Source organism: Hemiscyllium ocellatum, chromosome 25 (assembly GCF_020745735.1).
Source record: "Hemiscyllium ocellatum isolate sHemOce1 chromosome 25, sHemOce1.pat.X.cur, whole genome shotgun sequence".
Taxonomy (NCBI): domain Eukaryota; kingdom Metazoa; phylum Chordata; class Chondrichthyes; order Orectolobiformes; family Hemiscylliidae; genus Hemiscyllium; species Hemiscyllium ocellatum.
The window spans coordinates 36689601-36704882 of record NC_083425.1 but is presented as its reverse complement, the minus strand read 5'-3'; the positions used below and the strand labels follow the sequence as shown (position 1 = coordinate 36704882).

Genomic DNA, 15282 nt, shown 5'->3' with positions numbered 1-15282 from the left:
TGTACCAAACATTGGTAAGGCCACTTTTGGAATACTGTGGACAGTTTTGGTCATCCTGGTATAGGAAAGATATTATTAAACTGGAGATGGTGCAGAAAAGATTTACCAGGATGTTGCTGGGATTGGAGGGTTTGAGTTATAAGGATAGGCTGGGACCTTTCTCACAGGAGCATAGGAGGTTGAGGGGGTGACTTTATAGAGGCTTATAAAATAATGAGGGGCATAGATAAGGTGAATATCAAAGGTCTTTTCACTAGGATGGGTAAGGTCAAAACTAGGGGGCATATTTTCAAGGTGAGAGGAGAAAGATTTAAAAGGAACCTAAGGGGTAACTTATTCATAAAGAGGGTGATTCGAATGTAGAATGCAGGTGCAATTACAAAATTTAAAAGACATTTGGACAGATATGTAAGTAGGAAATATTTAGAGAGATGTCAGCCAAATGCAGGCAAGTGGGATTAGTTTAGTTTTGGAATCCTGAACAAGAAGGCCCAAGGGTTCTGTTTCCTTGCTGTATGACTCAATGACTATTCTTACACTAGGGGCAGTCACAATTGTTCAGGACAGCATTTCCTCCCAGGCCAGGGAGGAAGCCTTGTCCAAGACAGCTGCCAATCAATCTGACAGGCTGGCAACTCTGTAGTCCCAGCAACACTGGGAGAAAGTAGTAACCACTGCAGGTATTTTAAAAAATGTTTCCTCGTGGAGCCTTCCAGATGCCCCCACCCCACATTTGAGTTAAGTCTGGACTTTTTGGGAGGGCCTAGCTGGAAGATGGCAGTAAGAAAAGAAAGGAGGGGTAAGCATTAGAAACCAGAGGGAGAGGGTTAGATGGGAGTACAATTTTTTTGTGGACATGGTACCATCAATGGGCACAAGGATACTCTCAATGCCAGTAGTCTCCTTCGGCATTGGCAATCTGCACAGTCAAGACTACCAGCTTGGTCACTTTTTCTGTAGCCCATGACATTGTAGCAGGGGTGAATTGAGACTCTTAAATGGTTGTTAATTGGCAACTTAAGGGCCCCAAAATGTGTAAGAGTGGGAAGGCATACTATCTTATCGACCCTCAAAAGACAGGACAGTTTGGGAATGGGCAGGAAGGCACCAGGCTGCCCATTAGCTTTATCTTACAAGCGCCTCTCCTCCCACTTTCAAATATGCTGAAAGGTTAATTAAAATTTGACTCTTGGGCAGTGCTGCATAGTTCTTGTCTCTTCATTTAATAAAAGATACATTTGCATTGGCAGCAGTTCAGAGAAGGTTCACCTGACAGACTCTCAAATGGAGGGGTTGTCTTACAGGGACAGTTTAGGTCTAAACTGGTTAAGGTTTAAGAGCAAGAGGTGATCTTATTGAAACAGTTAATATTCTGAGAAGGCTCAACAGGGTAAATGCTGAAAGAACGTTTTGCCTCTTCTGGATGTCTAGAATTGAGGGACACAGTTTCAGCCTGCCACTTAAGATGGAGGTAAAGAGGAATTTCTTTTTTCAGAGAGCTGTTAATCTTTGGAATTTTCTATGCACAGAACAACGGAGGCTGGTCACTGAATACATTGAAGGATGAAATAGACAGCTTTTTGAACCACAGGGAATTCAGGGATTATGGGGGTAAAGGTGTGGGCTGGCAGGAAAATGGAGTTATGTCTAAATCAGAACAACCATAAATTTATTGAATGGATGTACTGTTAGGCTGAAAGTGCCTAACAGATTCTTTAAGGTATGATCAAAATTAATACAAAAAGGCATGTGCATTTTGATAGAAAGAAAATTTATTAGCTTAATCTACTTTAGATATATGTAAATTGATGAGTAAGTCTATTAGCTTAAACTACTTTGACGTATCCAACAAGCGAATCTAATTGCCTTCTGCCCATCAGGGACTCTTGGTTGACTGTTGGCATTCAGAGCTCTGTCTCAGTTTCCTTGGCACCCCAGACCTCAAACCCCAGTACTCTGGAGAAAATCCCGGTCTCAAGAACCCCAGTCCAATGGGCAAGGTCTTACGAGTGGGATACAGCTTCTTATAGTCTTACTATTCTGGTTATGTGCTCCAATATCATTCTGTAATACTTTCAGTACTTTTTCTGATTTTCTGTTGTGTAGGAAACATTTCCAGGTAGCTCTGTGTTAACTATGTATGAAAATGGTTTCAACAGATGATCAAGGTTATGCAGTTACTTCCCAGCCAAAACAGACTGTTTTTAACACCAGACTTGTTTTTTCAAGTACCTGTCCATTTTGCTTCAATTGCTTTTTGTCATGTTCAATTAGTCCTTAATGTTTAACCATTAATGGTCTGGTGTGAAGATCTCATTTTTAAGCCTAACACTACAATAGTAAAGCAGGCTGTTTGGAGGCTGAATGGTCTACCTCAGCTCCAATTTCCTGTGTTAATAGATTAGGATGTTAATCAGGGAGCAACTTTAAGTGAATGATCACTGTGAAGTTGGAGTGAATGGTCAGTGGAGCTTATGATGAGTGGCTAGTGGGAAATTGGGGTGAGAGACCAGCTGGTGGCTGACATTGAGATGAGTGACCAGCCATTGAGATTCGAGGTGAGCAGTGGCAATTGAGATGAGTAGGCAGTTACTGATTGAGGTAAGGAAACAGTCAATGATGATGTGGTGTGTTAATCATTGTGTTATGTCACGTTCTCAGTTTTATTTATTTTCTCAGTGACCTATTGGAGGATTATCCTGATGTAATTGAGAAACCAATCATTGGTCCATCCATTTTGTTCGCTGAGCACCCGGCTCGTTGGCTGAATGACTCCAGCTCTCATAAGGTGCAGCAGTTACACTCAATGAGCTTTTAATAGACAAAGATCCAATCTTGTGTTGCAGTTTAGTCATCACTTATTTTGCTTCTCACACCAGAATTTTATGTGGTGTAAGTATACCAGAATTCTGTATGGAGAAAGCTCCAGGATTTTGACAGCAGCAGCAGCAATATAGATATGGCTATTAAGCACGAACAAGAATGCTTTCCCTCCATCTCAAGGGTTAGAGATCATTTGGAGAGCTTTATCAATGTATTATGTGAGATCAGCTAAGTCAGCACAGACTTAGGATTCAGCTTGAAATGTGTAGGAAGTCATTGTTAAATTATCTGTGTTTATTGCTACTGATTGGCATCTCACAGACAATACAGGACAGTGTTGTATTCAGCTGTAATACCTGTTCTTTGTAGACCAACCTGTCTACCCAGCCTTTCCTGAAGAAGGGCTCATGCCCGAAACGTTGATTCTCCTGCTCCTTGGATGCTGCCTGACCTGCTGCACTTTTCCAGCAACACATTTTCAACCCAGCCTGGGCTTCCCTGTGATACAATATGAATTTGTTAAGGTACTGGTACCAGAAAGAACCTGGAATTTGTTGATTGCTACCCACTTTCAGGAAGAGGAAGGAGTGAAAAAAATAAAGAGATAGTTTGCTCTAGTGATTGGTAATTGTGAAAACTAAATTTGTACCAAACAACTTTTATATGCTGATATCACTTCTTGCTGTGCTGTCATTTTCTCAATTTCCTAGGATGAGGTTGCTATGATTGTCCGGCTCACTTTTGAAGCAATGGCAGGGGACAGGGTCATCTCCTGCCTACCAGTGACAAATGATGGAACTACAGTTATCCAGTACAAATGGAAACGTCTTCCCGAGCGAGAACACTGTATAATAAAACCAAACGATTCTTGGATGCAACGATTCTATTTCAACACTAATTCAGGTATACATCACTAGTATGGGTAGTCTACAGGTCTCTTTATATTAAGATAAAGTAAGTTATAGTAACATAGTAAGATAAAGTAGAAAAGGGCATATGTCAAGAAATAGGAAGACATGGTGTTGTAGTTATAATATCACTGGAGTAGTAATCAGAAGACTCATGCCCAGAGAGTATAGCCTCAAATCCCATCATGACAGCTGGTGGAATTTTAAATTCAGTTAATAAAAGTATGGAATTCTAAGCTTGTGAAACCACAGTTGACAGTCATAAAATATATCCTGGTCCATTAATATTCTTTAGGACATCATTACCTAGTATGTGATTCCAGATCTACTTAATTACCTAACTCTGAAGTAGTCCAGTAAACTACTTGGGTCAAGGACGATTGGGGATGACACTATACTTGGCAAAAACACCCATATGCCATCAACAAATAAAACAGGGTAGGGGAGAGGGCCAGCAAGAAAGGTACTGCAATAATTATGGGTGATCTTAATATTCACATCAAAGTGGCAGTGATAGCCTGGAGGATGAGTTCAGACATATTCGGGCAATTGCTTAGAACTATATATTTTGGAACCTACCAGGAACCAGGCTATTTTGGATCTGATAATGTGTAATGAGACCAGAATAATTAAAGATATTCTCGGCATGAGTGATCGTAACATAATTGAATTTCACATTCAGTGTGCATCCATTCCTAGTATCTTAAACTTAACTGAAGGATAATAAAAGGATGTGAACACAGAGTCAACTAAATAGACTGAGAAAATAGGTTAGAGCTGAAAATGTGTTGATGGAAAAGCGCAGCAGGTCAGGCAGCATCCAAGGAGCAGGAGAATCAACGTTTCGGGCATGAGCCCTTCTTCAGGAATGAGGAAAGTGTGTCCAGCAGGCTAAGATAAAAGGTAGGGAAGAGGGACTTGGGGGAGGGGCGTTGGAAATGCGATGGGTGGAAGGAGGTCAAGGTGAGGGTGATAGGCCGGAGTGGAGGTGGAGGCAGAGAGGTTAGGAAGGCGATGCTGAGTTCAAGGGATTTGACTGAGACAAGGTGGGGGGAGCGGACATGATTTCTCACTCACCAAGCCATGCTGACTATCTCTCATCAGTTCTTGCCTTTCCAAATACATGTAAATCTTGTCCCTCAGGATTCTCTCCAACAACTTGCAGACCACTTATGTCAGGTTCACCAGTCTATAGTTCCCTGGCTTTTCCTTACCACCTTTAAATAATGGCATCATGTTAGCCAACCTTCAGTCTTTCGGCACGTCACCTGTGACTATTGAAGATTCAAATGGCTCAGCGATCACTCCTCTAGCTTTCCACGAGTTATGGGTGACACCTGATCAGGTCCTGAAGTTTATCCATCTCTATGCATTTTAAGACATCCAGCACTTCCTCTTCTGTATTATGGACATTTTTCAAGATGTTACCATCTATTTCCCTATTTTCTATATTGAAAATAGTTAGGCAAAGGGAAGGGAGGAACTGAAAGCAATCACTTTAAACTGAAGAAAGAGCAATGGGAATATTAATAGCATGAAAGGCTGATGGGTCCCCTGAGCCTTGCCACCTGCATCCTAGATTGATAAGACGATGAGTGAGCTAAAATTGGGCTGATGGATATAATATGAGAAAAGATGAAGTCCTACTTTGGTAGGAATAATAGAGAAGTAGAGCATGATTTCAATGGAAAGAGACTGCAGAATGCTGTGAACCACAACATGTCAGCATGCAGATACAGCAGGTAATTAGGAACAAAAACAGAAAATTAGCTGTCATTGCATTGGGAATCAAGCACGAAAGTGGCAAAAGTTTGCCACAGCTGTACAGGGCTTTAATGAGACCACATCTAGAGTGCTGTTCAGTTTCAGTCACCTTGCTTCTCTGGAGGAGATATATTTGCATTGGAAACAGTTCAGAGAAAGTTCACAAAGGTAATTCCTGGAATTAAAAAATGGCTTTATAAGAGAAATTTGAGAAGGTTGAATTTATCCATTGGATTTAGAAGGATGAGAGTTGATCATAGTGTCAGATTCTGAGGGAGCTTGACAAGGTAGGTGCTGAAAATAATGCTCCACCTCATGGAGGACTCTAGAATTAGGAGTCAGGTTTCCAAAATAATATGCTTCCCCACATTCCTGTTCCCCTGCTGTACATCTCTAAATCTAAATCTAAATTGAGCCCCTGAGTGCCTGACTCAGTGAGAGCTAATGTTATCATCAAGAGTTATATACTTTTAAATAAGGGATGATTGGTGATGGGATGCTGATAACTTTCTGAAGAATTATTTATGCATTTAAAGGAATTAAAGGTTGTTGTCAGCATTTGTTGCCAGTTGTAATTACTGTTGAGAAAGTGGTGTTGAATCACCTTTTTGAACTTCTTCAGTCCAACTAATGCTGAAATTTAGGCATTCAAGGCAATGGCCCTCATGGTATTATTGCTAGACTATTAATCCAGAAACTCAGCTAATGTTCTGGGAATCCAGGTTTGAATTCCATTCATTTAATACAGAAATGAGGAAGAAGTTCTTCTTTCAGGGAAGCATCAATAGTTGAAATTTTCTCCCCCAACAGACAGTGGAGTTTGGTCATTGAATATATTTAATGCTGAGTTGTGTAGTTGTTTAGTGAGCACTGAAGTTGAGAGTTATGTGAGACAGACAGTGAGTACCTAAAAACTGCATTTAGATGAGACATGATCTTATTGACCAGCCAAGCAGACTCAAGGAGCTGAATGGCTCATGCTCCTGTGTGTTATGTTGTAATTTCTTTCACTGGCTGTTCTTGCTCCAGCACTCAATTTTTTTATTCATTTGATTTTGTGTATTTAGCTATATTTTTTAAAAATTGAAGATATTTGAGGTTTATTTTCAATCTCACTATTTCTGATTTTTGAAGGACTAGTAATTGTTAATTAATTTGATAATTGTGATGAATACAGCAATAAATCCTTAATTGAACCGAATAGAATTGCCTTTATTGTCACATAAAGGAATAATGTAAACTCATGCAATTAGCACATGAACATGTGCATCCATTATTTTGCAAACTTGAATTCATCCAAATATTACATATTTGCATATTTTTTAAAAAAATAATGATGAGACAGAGCAATTAAAATGAAAGAAAGAAAGCAAATCCTGTACTCTGGATTCTGCTACCTTCTGAGTTATCATTTCCCAGATGTACAAAGATCTGAGAGTCAAAACTTGGCCTGTTTAGACAAGACAGAAATTCACAAACCAGAGTGGTCACTCAAGTGGTGAGTGATGACAAAAACACACTTGAAAAAAATGCTGAGAAAATGATTCATGTTAGCAAAACGATCAAGAACATAACTGATCAGAATCAGCTTTGGTTCAAAGTTGAAGGGAAAAGAGGTTGTAATAAAATGCTTTTGATCAATAGTTTTATTTAATTTAACTCAATGCTGGGTCCTGTTTGTCTTCACCCATCCATTGTGAAGTTTATACCTTTTAAATGTGATTCAAATTTTCAAAGACGTTTCTACTTGTAGGTCCAAACTGCTAAACTTTTGCTTAGTTATTGTTACTCTCTATTCCCAGGTGTCATTCTTCCTAGAGAGTCTATTAGTTTCCCATTCACCTTTAAGTCACCAAATGCTGGGATATTCACTGAATTCTGGGAGTTTTGCACTCACCCAGTGGTGTTAGGAGGGGCATGCCTGCAGGTGGCACTTTGGGGAGTGGCTCTGTTTGAAGACAAGAATGAAACTGCAAGACAACAGTTACAGGTCAGTAACTGGGAATTTACTTGTTTTTGGTGCCTGACTGAAATACCGTAGTTATTATCAAAATAAATAACTTGCATTTATGTAGTGTTTGTTATGACCTCACAGCTGAAAGAATATGTTTGACCTGTAGTCACAGGTTTAGTGTGAAACCAGGGACTTGCGAAATCTAATAGAAAACAATGTAAAAAACAGTATGACCAGCAGTCTGTGTTTTACATCCTTGTTCTGCCTGTCTTTCTTGATTGGTCTCCAATGCCATTTCTTGTGTCTCTGATCTTTTGAATTGTTATTCAATGTAATTAACTTCATAAGGTATTTCTGAACAAACATTGTGTACCTTTAAAAAAAGATGATGGAAGTACAAAATAACTCTACTGGATCCTATTGCCTAGGACAATACTAAGTAATGCACGAGATAACAGAAATAATCCATGCACTTCCTTTAATCTAGAGTAACTACTATATTATGATTTGGGATAAATTCTAAACCAGCGAGAGCAGTTGATCCAACTAAAGGGCCTGTACTGATTGTAACAAGGTCAGCAAGCTGGACATCATAGAGTATGAGTTTCTTGATTGGGGTTGTTAATCTAGTTCAGTCAGGGAGACATGGTTGACGTGAAAGGATAAACATCAGAGAATCTCCACGGGAGTCATACCCCGGAGGATTGGAGGGAAGCGAATGTTGTTTGACTTTTCAAGATGGGGAATAGGGAAATCCCTAGCAATTATGGAGCAGTCAGTCTTCAGTGTGTGGTCAGCAAAGTTTTGGAAAAAATTCTGAGGGATAGGATTTATGATTATTTGGAAAAGTATAGAGTGATTAAAGGCAGTCAGCATGGGTTTGTGAGGGGCCACCTCTCAAATCTTGACATTGGTCAGGCTGCTTTTGGAGTATTGTATGCAGTTCTGATCTCCTTCCTGTTGAAGGGATGTTGTGAAATGTGAAAGGGATAAGAAAAGATTTGCAAGGATGTTGCCAGGGTTGGAGGGTTTGAGCTATAGGGGGAGGCTGAATAGGCTGGGGCTGTTTTCCCTGGAGCATTGGAGGCTGAGGGGGGGCCTTTATAGGGGTTTATAAAATTGAGGGGCATGGATAGAGTAAATTGACAAGGTCATTTCCCTAGGGTGGGGAATCCAGAACTAGAGGGCATAGATTTAGGGTGAGAAGGGAAAGATATAAAAGAGACCTAAGAGGCGACCTTTTCACGCAGAGGGTAGTATGTGTATGGAATGAGCTGCCAGAGGAAGTGGTGGAGTCTGGTACAATTGCAACATTTAAAGGCATCTGGATGGGTATATGATTAGGAAAGGTTTGGAGGCTTATGGGCCAAGTGCTGGCAAATAGAACTATATTAGGTTGGGATATCTAGGTCTGCATGAACGAGTTGGACCGAGGAGTCTGTTCCACTGCTGTACATCTCTAAATCTAAATTGAGCCCCTGAGTGCCTGACTCAGTGAGAGGTAATGCTATTGTCAAGAGTTAGATATTTTTAAATAAGGGATGATTGGTGATGGGATGCTGAAAACTTTCTGAAGAATTATTTATGCATTTAAAGGAACTAAATGTTGTCAGCATTTGTTGCCAGATGTAATTACTGTTGAGAAAGTGGTGTTGAATCACCGTTTTGAACCTCTTCAGTACATCTGGTGCTGAAATTTAGGCATTCCAGGAAATGGCCTCATGGTATTATTGCTAGACTATTAATCCAGAAACTCAGCTAATGTTCTGGGCATCCAGGTTTGAATTTCATCATGGCAGATAGTAGAATTTGAATTCAATAAAAATTATCTGGCTTTAAGAACGTACTGATGATCACGAAATCATTGCCTATTGTAAAAAAAACCCATCTGGTTCACGAAGGTCCCTTGGGGAAGGAAATCTGCCATTCTTACCTGGTCTTGCCTGCATGTGATTCCAAAGCCACAGGAATGTGGTTGACTCTCAACTGCCCTCCAGGTAATTAGGGATGGACAATGAGTGCTGGCTTGACAAGCGACAGACACATCCTGTGAATGAAATTATAAAAACTCACTTAGACCTAGGTCACTATAGCATCCCATGATCATCACCTTCCACCTTTACCTCTACTCACCTCACAAATGTAATCCTGAAGCATCCGTCAGCTGGTTCGAACATCACCAATTGGTCTCAGTCAGTTTACATCTTCACATTTCGCACCAAATAAAAATCAGAACCAACTTGCAGCATTCAAAGCTGGGAAACTTACAGAAATAATGCAAAGTAATGTATTTAATTTTTCCGGATTAACAAATATCAAAAACATCCCTTTCTATAGCTTTTGAACTATAAGATTTAGTTTTAAATTTTATTATCACACGTACTCAAGTACAGGGATATAGGAGTACAGTGGAAAGTGCATGATGTTGCCATTCCTGGTTCCATCTTAGATACAAACATTCCTAGATACGAAATCTTAGGTACAAAGTAGAAAAATAATGAAAACAGAGGAACCTCGATTATTCGAATATCAATTATCTAAATTTCAGATTATTCAAAGGAGACCTTGAGGTCTCGATAGAAACATTACGTCAAAAAGCTGTTTCAACCCTGATCGCATCTTTTGTTTACAGGTACAATGATTAACAACGAACTTGGCTCCCTGAAATGCTGCTGGATAGTCCAAGCACCGTCTCTAAATGACTGACCTCTAGTCCTCCCTTTCTCCCCCACACTTCCCCTGGAGTTCTACATAGGGGTGAACCCTACTCTCCAACATTGTCCTATACAGGGCAAAAGTGGAACCTGTCAAACTGTTGATGTGTGTGTGTGTGTTTGCTATTTGGAGACTTACACCACAAATGCAGCAGCAGTCTTACTGTTGGTGTCCAGTCCAGCTGCTCTGGCGGAAGTGGGGGGGGGGGAGGTGCAGGGGGCGGGTGGGAATTTGTGTTGGATGGGGTTGGGGCTGGGGCTGACGAGGCGGAGTGGGAGCAGACTGGTTGGATGGGATTGGGGGTGGGCAGGGTGGGAGCAGGCGGGGGAGTGGTGTTGAATGGGGTTGAGGGCTGGGGCGGATGGGGTAGGAGCAGACGGGGGTGGGGTGAGAATGGGCAGGGGCGGTGTTGGGAGCGGGCGGGGATGGTATTGGACGTAGTTGGGTGGGCTGGAGGGCAGGGGCTCGTGTGCAGTATGCTGCTGCCTAGTCTCCTGAACGGGGAGCAGACTTCACAGAAAACTCCGAGCCCCAGAGGAAATCAATTAACTGAAAAATTAATTATCCAAAAGAAATAGTGTCCGCCCATCTCACTCCGATAATCAAGGTTCCTCTGTATAGTTAAAAGTTCAACATTAAAGTCTTTCTTAAGTGCTTAGCCATGCTTGGCTTAGCCACGCTTGCACTCCTCACAAGAGTTCAATCTCCTTTGTGCTGGGGTCAATGTCCCCGTGCTTGATGTCACCGCAGATGCTGGGAGATGTCAGGCTGCCTGCTCTCGCCACCACCATAGATGCTGGAGGAACTCTTTTGCTGCTACACTGGGCTATCCCTCTCCCATCCTGGCTCAATTTCCTTCCCGGTCGGTTCAGTTTCCCCCTGCTCAATACTGCCACAGATGCTGTCACACTGGGCTCGCTGTCTACCACGCTGGGCTTGCTCTCCTCCATGTTGGGCTCGATCTCTCCCATTTCCCCACACTGGCCCACTCTCTTTCTCTCTATAAAGCTTTACATTTCCTGCCTCTCATACTTCTCTTGTCATATAATCACTGTAGTTTCAGCAGCGATAGCAACAGGTTGCTCTGACCTCTGCTTTGACTCGTTGGTGCTCATGATCAATGACCTCATGAATGCACTGCCAGTGACAGCATCACCTGCAAGGCCAGCTTAGGTCAGCAGGAAGAGAGTCAGCATTTCGGGTTCTGGTTGAGAGAGGGTGTAAAAGAAATGTGTGAGGTATGCAAATTTTCTGAGATAAGTTTACATTTTCAACTTCCTTTATCACTAGCATTCCTCCTGGGATTAGCAGCACCTCACTCCTCCTTTCTGCAGGAGAGTGCTTAAACGAGCTCAGTGACGAAGCTCATATCTAATCTATCTTTTTTAATCATTCATAACCGAGAGGTTTCACTAGTAGGAATGTTTTTTTTAATCCATCTATAATTACCTTTGAGAAAGTGGTGTTGAGTCATTATTGCAGGTCATGTGGTTTAGATACACCCAATGTGCTATTAGGGAGAGGTATCTGGCACTTTGACAGTGAAGGAAGAACAATATGGTTCTAAGTCAGAATGGTATGTGGCTTGGTGGGGAATTTGCAGGTGTTGATGTTCTCTTCTGGCCTTGCCTTCCAACTGGTAAAAGTTGAGGTTTGGAAAGTGCTGTTAAAGAACCCTTTTTGATTTGCTGCAGTGAATCTTGTAGATAATACACACTGCTATCACTGTGTGTCAGAAATAGACATTGATAGTAGTGGAAAGAGTGAATATTTAAGGTGATAAATAAGAATTAATCAAGTGGGCTGTTTTGACTTGGATTGTGTTGGGCTTTTTGAGGTGTTACTGAAGCTGTACTCATCACATTTCTGCTTTATGTATTGTCAGTGGTGATCAAGCTTTCGGAAGTCAAGAGATGTGACATTTATCACAGAATATCCAATCACTAACCTGCTGTTGTGGCCACGATATTTAAATAGCTGGCCTAGTTAAGTTTCTGGTCAATGATAATCCCAGAATGTTGAGGTTGGTGTATTTAGTGATAGTAGCACTGTTGAATGTCAAGAGAGGTTGTTAGAGTAATGATCATTGCCTAGCACTCATATTACACAAATGTTGCATGCCATTTATCAGCACAAATCTGTATATTCAGTTCTTCCTGCTTTTAGACAGGATCTACTAGTTCATTACCTGAGAAGTTAGAAAAATACCTGAACATTGTGCAATTATATGATCTTATCAATGGAAAAAAATGTCATTGATGAGAACTATGAAATTGGCTGTGACTACTTCACTATCCTTAGAAACATCTGCAGCAATGCCCTGGAGCTGCGGTGATTGGCCTCCAATATTTGTGTTAAATATCAGTGGAAGATTTCAACCTGATTTAATTGACATTTCTTATAGTATTATGCTGCCAAATATGGTCAATGAGAGCCAATCTCATCTTGCCTCTTTTATGCATGTTTAAACCAAGGCTGTAATGAAGACTAGAGCCAAGTGGTACTGACGGAACTCAGACTGAGCATTAGTGAGCAGCTATTTAGTAAATAAATGTTATTTGTTAACACCTGAACAACCCTTTCTCTGCTTTGCTGAGTAGGCTTATGAGGCAGTATTTGGGTGGACAAAGGGATTGATTAAGAAGGGAAGAATAGAGTACAAGAGTAAACTTCAGGGGGCATAGAAATTGTAAAAACTTCTATAGGTATGTGACGAGTAAAAGATAACATGAGACAAATCTATGTTCCTTACAATCAGAAATAAGGGAAGTTGTAATGGGAAACAAGGAGATGGCAGATAGATTAAATACATATTTTAGTTCTGTCTTCACAAAGCAGAACACAAAGAATGTACAAAAAATTGTAGGGAACACAAGAACTGGTGAGAAACTGAAAGAAATCAGAATTAGTAAGGAAATGGTGCTGGGCAAATTGAAGAGCTTAAAGGCTAACAAATCCCCAGAGGTCAATAATCTATCATCATAGAATACTTAGAAATAATATTTGCATTGCTGGTCATCTTGCAAGATTCTGTGTCTCTGAAGATTTGCTATGGATTGGAAGATAGTTAATATAACCCTGCTAAAAAAAAGTAAAGAAACAACAGGAAATTATAGACCAGTTACCCTGACATTGTAAATGGGGAAATTACTAGAATCCATTATAAAAGGTTCAATAATAGAGCACTGGAAAACAATGACAGGATTAGACAGAGTCAGCATGGATTTACGAAAAGAAAATCATGCTTATAAAATCTACTGGAATTTTTTGAGAATATAACTAGTAGAGTTGATGAAGGAGAACCAGTGGATGTGATTTATTTGGACTTTTAAATGGCTTTTGGAAAAATGCCACATTAAAGATTGGCATGTAATCTAGGAAAGTGCATGAGATTGGATAGTGTACAGACGCGGAAAGAGAACTTGATGGTCGACATAATACAAAGAGAAGCTATACATGTGTCATTTTCAGAATTACAGATAATGACAAGTGGGGTACAACAGGGATCAGTGTTTGGATTCCAGTGATTCGCAATATATATTAAACATTTAGATGAGGGAAGTAAATATAATATCTCCCAAGTTTGCAGATGACACACAATTTGGTGGGAGGGTGAAATCTGAGAAGGATGCAGAGATGTTTCAGTGTGATTCAGATAAGTTCAGGGTGTGGGAAATGTGTGGGAGATGGTATAATGTGCTTAAATTTGAGGTTATCCATTTTCCTAGCAAAAACAGAAGTGTAGATTATTACCTGAATAGCAATCCTTTGGGAAAGGAGGGGAGACTTGGTTATCTTTGTGCATCAGTTTCTGAAAGTAAGTATGCAGGTGGAGGAGACAAATAGTGCTTTAGTCTTCATAGTGAGCAGATCCAAGCAGGGATGTCTTACTGCAACTTACTAGGCCTTAGTGAGACAGTTCTGGTGTGTTATGTGTAGTTTTGGTGTCTAATCTGAGAAATGATATTTGTCTATAGAGGGGATGCAGCAAATGTTTCTCAAACTGATTCCTGGAATGGCAGAGTTGATATTTGAAGAGAGACTAAATTGGCTAGGCCTGTATTCACTGGAGCTTAGAAGCGTGGGATGAAATGTGATAGAAACTTATAAAATTCTATCAGGACTATTCAGCGTAATTGCAGAATCCATTACCAGAGGTTACAGCTTGAATACAGGTCATTCTGCTATAACGCACATTTCATCAATGCGAATTCACTGTAACACGATTGATGAATAGGGGACACTGTTTCTCAAGCATGAATTTTTAAAACATGTTTGGCTATCGCCAACACTTTTAGTTTTATTTGTATTGCACGATTCTTGTGTAGCGCAGGGTCGCACAGGAATGTGACTGTCGTACTATAGAAGAAATGACTGCATAATCTTTACACTGCTTTCCTGCTGTAAGACCTGACTGTGTGTAACAGGAATAGGTAAAAATTCTGTGGAGAAATTCTGCAAACAGCACGTCTACTACATCTTCCAGATCCAAAAGAAGATTCGTCGATCAAATGCTAGAACTGAATTTTACCCAGAAATCGGTTAAGTGTGAATTTTATGAAGAGTCATTTCGCAGGCTATTGTGTGAAAGATTCTTTACTATTCTCACTTCACTAACTACACACATACCTCTTGCCCTATCTTCCCTCTCGCTGCACAGAAGTACTCACCACTGCCAAGACCTCTCAGGATTCCCTGCACAACCACTGTTTTAAAGCTCAGCTGAAAAATCTGATCAAAAAGAACTGAACTACACAGGTTACCCATCCTTAGCCTCATCCCATTTTACAACCCTGCCCACAGCCATGCTACTCTTTCTCCATTGCCATAGGTAGCCTATAGTTTAGATTTGCCAACCATCATGCTGTGCTGTGTTGAAGCAAAAGGGGTTGTAAGCATTGTTGATTGCTCCTCCTGCAGTAATTTATGATCTCCAATGTAGTATCATTTCTCCTCCCTATATGCTGAGTTTTCCCTCAAATCCCCACAACTGACTTCCTACAGCTGTGGCTCTGATAATCCCCTCTTTGAATTTCATTCAGCTGACCCCAGGACTGACCATGGACTAACCACTTGGTTGACTTTGGTTGGAAAACTTTGATTGATGTGCTATCAGAT

General features: G+C 40.6%; 1 protein-coding gene across 1 annotated transcript in view; it reads left to right on the top strand.

Moving 5' to 3' along the window:
* The window catches only part of mycbpap (mycbp associated protein), a 103545-nt gene that overhangs the window by 44082 nt on the left and 44181 nt on the right, over positions 1-15282 (top strand). The window contains exons 10-12 of the mRNA XM_060844838.1: positions 2680-2788; positions 3534-3726; positions 7298-7485. Coding sequence (XP_060700821.1) covers positions 2680-2788; positions 3534-3726; positions 7298-7485 — 490 coding nt within the window. The remainder of the gene's footprint in view (positions 1-2679; positions 2789-3533; positions 3727-7297; positions 7486-15282) is intronic.